A 7910-nucleotide genomic window follows, 5' to 3' on the forward strand; every position below is an offset into this window, starting at 1 on the left:
ACAAACCTTGTGCACATTAGGACCCAAGAGAATGGAGCAGTGTACCCGCAAGAGACTGAGCCAGACTTGCCTGTGAGTATCCTGGAGTCTCCAGAGGCATGGGTCAACAGTGGCCTGGTGCAGGGTCAGGGGATCTGAATAGAACAATCCTGGGAGCCATAGGGCATGCTGGCACAAGTCCTTTTGAAGGAGGTCACAATTATTCCTACCATAGTTTGGCCTCAGGCAAACAATGTATTCCTCAGGGGAATACAGCCCCATCTATCAGCAGAAAATTTTGTATTAAAGATTTGCTGAGCATGGCCCCACCCATTAGAGCAAGACCCAGATTTCCCCACAGCCAGTCCCTCCCATCAGGAAGCTACTACAAGCCTCTTATTCTTATTCAACAGAGGGCAGGCAGGAACCAGAGGTCAAGTTTCCAACATCCATTGGATCATAAAACTGCAAGAAAGTTCCAAAAAAATATCAACTTCAGCTTCACTGACTATGCTAAGTCCTTTGACTGTATGGATCACAGCAAATTATGGAAAATTCTTTAAGAAATGGGAATACCAGACCACGTTACCTCCCTCTTGAGTAAGCTGTATGAAGGTCAAGAAGCAAGTTAGAATCAGACATGGAACAAAGGACTGGTTCCAAATTGGCAAATGAGTATATCAAGGCTGTATATTGTCACGCTGCTTATTTAATTTATATGCAGAGTACATCATAGGAAATGCTGGGCTGGATGAAGCACAAGCTGGAATCAAGATTGCTGGGGAAAATATCAATAACCTCAGATATGCAGATGGCACTACCCTTATGGCAGACAGCAAAGAGGAACTAAAGAGCCTCTTGATGAAAGTGAAAGAGGAGAATGAAAGCTGGCTTAAAACTCAACATTCAAAAAACTAAGTTCATGGCATCCAGTCCCATCACTTCATGGCAAATAGATGGAGAAACAGTGGAAACAGTGGCTGACTTTATTATTCTGGGCTCCAAAATCACTGCAGGTGGTGACTGCAGCCATCAAATTAAAAGACACTTGGTCCTTGGGGAAAAAGTTATGACCAACCTAGACAGCATATTAAAGAGCAGAGACAGCCTGCACCTCAGCATGGCTGCTTTGGGTATACTGCTCTCTACAGGTGTCCAGAGACTGCACTGCGGTGCTGCGGCTTGGGCAGGCAGCCAGTGTCAACTCAGGCAGGGCCTTGCTGCCAACCCCTCCGGCTATGGGCCCCTTATGGAGCTCCCAAACTGGTCGTACGCGGATGGCCGCCCTGCTCCTCCAATGAAAGGCCAGCTTCGAAGAAAAGCCCAAAGGGAAAAGTTTGCGAGAGGAGTTGTACTGCTGTCACAGGAAATGGATGCTGGATTACAGGCATGGCAGCTCAGACAGCAGGAGAAGTTGCAGGAAGAAAAAAAGGAAGCAGCAGAATGCTCTTAAACCCAAAGGGGCTCTACTACAAAACCCACGACCAAGTCAATAAAAAAAGCAACTCCTGTCTCCCTTAAATAAATAAATAAATAAAGAGCAGAGACATTACTTTGCTGACAAAGGTCCATGTAGTCAAAGCTATGGTTTTTCCAGTAGTCACATATGGATATGATATTTGGAAAATTAGAAAGATGAGTGCCAAAGAATTGATGGTTTTGAACTGTGGTGTTGGAGAAGACTCTTGAGAGTCCCTTGAACTGCTAGGAGATCAAACCAGTCAATCCTAAAGGAAATCAGTCCTGAATATTCATTGGAAGGACTGATGCTGAATCTCCAACACTCTGACCACCTGATATGAGGAATGACTCATTGGAAAAGACCCTGATGCTGGGTAAGATTGAGGGCAGGAGGAGAAGGGGACGATAGAGGATGAGATGGTTGGATGGCATCACTGATTCAATGCACATGAGTTTGAGCAATCTCTGGGATTTTGTGATGAACAGGGAAGCCTGGCGAGCTGCATTCCATGGGGTCATAGTCACACAGGACTGAGCGACTGAACTGAACTGAAGATTTAATCTTTTGTGTAAGAATTTCAGAAAAGATTAACTGCCAAAATTCAAATGCACAAACAAAACTCAGAAATTAAAAAGTACTCAAAACTCAATTTATCCCCCAAATACTTTGTTTCAAGAAATTAAATGTATAATTTGCATTTATGGTTTCTAAAACTGCATATATTACAAACCACCATTTCTGTAGCATAAAAATGAATACAAATGACAGGGAAGAAAAGTCATAAAATACTACTTTATTTTTACAATTAAATTCAACCTATAATATAAACTGTCTCCCCATTTTAAAATTGAAATTTTAATATCTAATGAAAAAAATCAGTTTCAATATTTACTTATGACAAAAATCACTATGTGAAATCTGACTTTAGATACAAACTTAATGTGATATTTTTACTGTATAAGTTAATTACCATTTAATACATTTATCATTCAAAGTCAAATAGAATGAAGCTTATCTATGTAAAAATGGACTTCACTCTTGGTGCTAAAAAGGCATAGTTCAAAGTTCATTATCTGATCACAGTATTTGAGCTCTGGTAAGGAAATTTTAAGTACACTGGGTACGATAAGTAATATCTAGTAATTTAGGATGACTCTTGCACTCTTGAGTCTTGTTGGGTAAATACTATTTCTGAGTTTTTGGATTTTCTTCTTAAAGAATAGACCCAGTTACTTCATAAAATAGCCTTAGGCTTCTTTCTACCTGAAGACCTTCACAAAAACACCAGGCCATTATGAGACTCTATTACCCCACTTTTTCTTTATAAGTCAATATCAAGATTTGCCCGAGTATCTATTTGTATTGCCCCAGGTTCAGCTAGGCTTCTATATTATACACTCTCCAAACAACATGTGGCTCTCCTAGGTGGCACTTATAAAATTATTTTAATAATTTCTACTAAAATAGACTATTTCTGTATTTTAATAATTTCTATTAAAATAGACTATTTCTGTAATTTTTCCAATGTAACTCTAAGTCCCATGATAGCAAGGACTTCTTTTTTCTAGCTCTGAATCTATCACTAAAGTAAACATTTACTACCTGCCACCAACTTTGGACAGAACTATTTGATTTATTTCAACATAGCTCTGACTTTAATAAGTTATGAATAAGTTTATACATGACCATATATATCTACAACCATTTTCAACTATTTTTAGCTTAATTGAATGAGATTTTAGTGCAAAAGAATTCAAAAGTTGTTATAAATCTTCTTTGGATTTCTTGGTTTATAACTTGACTTCTCTAACATGAATAAGTTCTTATGCCATCAGAATTCAGTGTGAGTAAAAATACATAGAAACTGAGATTAGCATTCAGTACTGATGAAAACTTCCAAATTATTTAAAATTCTGAAATGGCTTTCGACAGCCAAGTAGTATAGAGTTCCAAATTCAGATTCTTTGCTGCTTCTAAGCAGTGTAGTCAATCTCCCTTGACTATGTTGCTTCGATTTATCCTGCAAAACTCATCTTAAATGTCTCCTTTAAATAGCATTTTCATTCATATCAATGTATGACAAAACCCACTGAAATGTTGTGAAGTAATTAGCCTCCAACTAATAAAAATAAATAAATAAATAGCATTTTCTGCAAATATCACTGCCCAAGACCTTCCCCAGAGCTGATCACTCCCTCTTGTTCATCACCTCTTATCTAATTTATAGCCATGTTATTGTCTTATAAAAGTTATTACAAAGAATTCTATCTTTTTGAGTATATCTGCTTTTTATGTTACACATTGCTGTATTAAGAACTGGGATAGGGTTTTATTCAATTCTGTATCCTTGGCAAACCTCTTATCTTGCTAAGTAGAGACTTGACTATTCTGTGTTTTGAGGAAATAAAAAAGAGGTTATATAGATCAATTTATGGGATAAACATGAATATTATTACCATTTTATTTATCAGAATGCTTTTGGATTTCATGATTTACTGTTAATGGTGGTATCTTGTCCTATCCTAATTCAATTAGAGTGAAATGCAGTATGTTTTCAATGACGTATTCATTCCCCTGTTTGACAATAATATGAACCTTATTCAAGCATTTAAGCATTTTAATTTAATTTTAACTGCCATATATCAGTAGTTCTAACAGTAAGCAATTAAATGGATGAGGCTTTGTAGAGTAACATAATGAAGAACCCAATCTAGACTACCATAAACAGTTTTCTTGGCAGGGATTGGAGAGATGAGGTTCCATCTCCTACAATATCTCAGATAGGAAACTTACTTTCTATTTACCAAGTTCTTACTCATCCTGCAAACAATAGGGCTGTGTCAATTGGAAGTTAGCATATAATGAAAAAAGAATATTGATGGAAACAAGGGTATACATATAGCAAATAAAAAAGAATGTCTCCAATATACTGAATGGCACTAAAAGTGCTTTTATCAGCAGGTTTCTCCCCATTACATGTTAAGTTGACAACTCCCCATTTTGTTATACATGACAACTTGCTCACCAGGTTTTATTACTCCTTCTTTGAGCTTATGAGCAGGTCTTTGTTTGGGATCTTCTCTGCTATTCTTTAAATCACAGTGCTCCACAGAAGCCTCTTTCTAGGTTAAAATTAAAAGAATATACTGATTTCTCTAATATTATATTTTAGTGCTTTTGATTTGTATAATAATTTTCATTGAAAATCTTCACAATTTTATTTTCAGTTAATGACAAATGTAGTTCAACTATTTAAGTGAAATAATTTTATAACATTAACTTACAATTTAAATATATATTAACATCAATTCTTATTTTAAAAAGTGAATTTCACCATTTTCTTTTTATTTTACACTACTAAATTTAATAAAACGTTATTGTCTTTTCATGTTTCATATTTCTATAATGATATATATTTAGTAAGGTAAGAAAATATTTGAATTCATTTCAAATATTTCTTCACATTTAGTTCTGCTTTTAAGAAAAATTAAATAGCTTGCTTTAAATTTTTTTCTTAAAAACTATTTTTTAAACAATTCAATGAGGTAACTTTCTAATGTGACTGCATATAGCTTATTTGAGAGACTTGGGAAACGAATAACAGAAAGTCTACATCAACTTTTTATTCATGACATTATCCAATATGTTGACTGCCATTCACTGATAATGTCACAAATAACTCTGTTACCTACCACTGGCTTCCATTCAGGTCTGTTATTACTTACTCTCACATTCTGCAACCACTTATTATATAATTCAGTGGAGGGTAACCAACACATTTGAAAGCTTTCCCTTTCACCCTACCCTTTGATTGACAGAATTTCTGGTTTCTATTAGGAGTGGACTCATTTGTATGTAAAGTATTCTGTAACATCCAATTGCTTGCATAAAAATTTAAAACAAACAAGAATCAATGCAATTTTGTCCTAGTTTCAACTGACAAGTACTGGATGCTATACACATTGAGAAAATTCTCAGAGGACTTTTTGCAAGTGTGACTATTTTTTAAGTATTTAGAAATATGTATCTGAAATGAAAACCAAAGAAATATTTTAAAAGAGGAAATATCAATAATAGCGGCATCTTGGATTGTTTGATTTTGAGGCTTGAAGGTAAACATAATTCAAATGACAGATGAATTTATGCCTCCAGCTGTACCTATGCACATTAAACTGCATTTTTTTTTTTTTTAACATGGCAGCAAAGGGTTAGATGCCTACTGGTTATATAGTTAAATAACACAATCTATATTCACAGATTGCAGATAGCAGAGCTAGATCACAGAAACCATTCACTTTCTAGTATTTTTAATGTTTCCTTTTTGCAGTCTTTTTACATTGTTGCAGCCTAGGAAGTGTGCTGCACTTTTCATTCTAGCCAACAAGGGGTTCATTGAAAACAACTGCAAACCATGCTGCATTACTAAAACAACAGCAGGCAAAGCTTAAATATTAAAATAATGTGCATCTTGACAATTTTTGTATGATTGTAGAAGTAACTAAAGATTGTTATAGTTCCTTTTGTCAAAATTATTTTAACTAAAAAAGGTTACAATTGGACCCATAATAGCAGTAGATAATATGGTCTTTAAAGTTCAGAAATGCAATGACTGTGAGAATAAGCTGAAACTTTCTGTGGTTTGGGAAGGGCACATTGAACAAAGTTGTATTAATATAATTATGTGTGCTGTGCTTGAACATAGAATTTATTACACATTTAGCCATTTGGACAGTCTTCAAAAATGTGGTGATACATTGTGGGAAGCAGCAGTGACTGACTTTAATAACTAATTAATTGAACTGCAGAAGCTGAGCAAGGCTTAACTTCCAATATAGATTCTCCAATGGGGTATGAGGTAATACAAAGATCAACTGGATATATTATAAAAACATTATTAAAGAAAATATACTCAGAGTGCTTTAAGTATTTCAGCTGGTGCCTTCTAAACAATAATTTGGGGAACTCCTTGGCAGTCCAGTGGTTAGGAGTCTGTGCTTATTGACAAGGGCCTGGGTTCAAGCCCTGGTTGGGGAACTAAGATTCCACAAGCTGCACAGTGCAGCCAAAAATAAAATAAATAAATAAATAAACCTTAATATGCCTGATTTCAGATTATTGAATAGGTTATTTTCATGTCAGTTAAGCCACAGACCACTCTCTAGCCATGTGTTTGTGAGTATGAAACACTGAGGAGCAACTGTGATGAAGTTATCATGCCTTTTGACTAGCAGTCAATGCTCTGAAGAAGGAACTAAAACTGAGTTTTTTCATCCATGCAAGTAGGAAGGTGGTTTCCCAGGTGGTTCAGTGGTAAAGAATCTGCCTGCCAATGCAGGAGACTCAGGTTCAAACCTTGGGTCAGAAGGATGCCCTGGCGGAGGAAATGGCTATCCACTCCATTATTCTTGCTTGTTAAACTCCATGAACAGAGGAGCCTGGCGGGCTACAGTCCATGGGGTCTCAAAGAGGTGGACTCAACTGGGTACATACACACACACACACACACACACACACACACACATTACCATCTAGGTATATATGAGTTGCCTGAGTTCATTATGTTGTCCAGAAATAATTGTGAAATTCCTCTCACTGTGCTGTTTCTTTTGGAAGCTCTCAAATTATCATGATCACCATGGAAAAACAGTTCAGGGTTTATAATTCTATCAAATTCACTGATGAGGTGGAGCTAGGTTGTCAACTACCAAATCCTTCATGCTTAGGTATCAAATCAAAATTTTTGAGCAGTTTATTTTATTTTCAAACCTTGAAATCTTAGTCAAAAGATCTAAATGTAAAATATGTGGAAAATAGAACTGAGAGCTCATAATTTTGTTTATTTTTTACCATTTTGGTAGGATATCCTCCTTACCAATCAGGTTTTCTCTGCCTGGCACAGACTAATTGGAGAATGCATGCATGATAAGTCACTTCAGTCATGTCTGACTCTTTGTGACCCTATGGTCTGTAGCCTGACAGGCTCCTCTGTCCTGGGATTCTCCAGGCAAGAATAGTGGAGTGGGTTGCCATGCCCTCCTCCAGGGGATCTTCCCAACCCAGGGATGGAACCTGCATCTCTTACATCTCCTGCAATGACAAGTGGGTTCTTTACCACTAGCACCACCTGGGAAGCCTGATTGGAGATGAACTTTTTCCATTTGTTTATTCATCCTGAATTTTTAAAAAATTCAAAATCACATAAAATATGTTGATATTGTGCTCAAGTAATGTTCCAATTGTGAAGCAAGATGATTATACAACAGATACAGTTAGAGGAAAGAACTAGTAATGATATGTAGCTTTTAATTTACACACAAGTTATTTAAATATTTAAATTATTTAAAGTAAGACTGGATAAGCAGTCACTATCATAAAATATTTTAGTTAAAAATTTAAAAAATACAAGTAATGGTTTCTAAGTGCCCTTAAGAACTTAGAGAAAGAAAATTAGAAGCTCAGTGCTTCAAAC

General features: G+C 35.9%; 1 protein-coding gene across 1 annotated transcript; it reads left to right on the forward strand.

Annotated features, from left to right (window-relative positions):
- The first annotated feature begins 1099 nt into the window (after window positions 1–1099).
- On the forward strand, window positions 1100–1473 carry LOC133055790 (large ribosomal subunit protein mL52-like). The gene has a single exon (XM_061140894.1). It carries the CDS (start codon window positions 1100–1102, stop codon window positions 1430–1432), a length of 333 nt encoding a protein of 110 aa, XP_060996877.1. The 3' UTR covers window positions 1433–1473.
- The last annotated feature ends 6437 nt before the right edge of the window (window positions 1474–7910 follow it).

The sequence above is a fragment of the Dama dama genome, chromosome 5 (genome assembly GCF_033118175.1).
Source record: "Dama dama isolate Ldn47 chromosome 5, ASM3311817v1, whole genome shotgun sequence".
Classification (NCBI taxonomy): domain Eukaryota; kingdom Metazoa; phylum Chordata; class Mammalia; order Artiodactyla; family Cervidae; genus Dama; species Dama dama.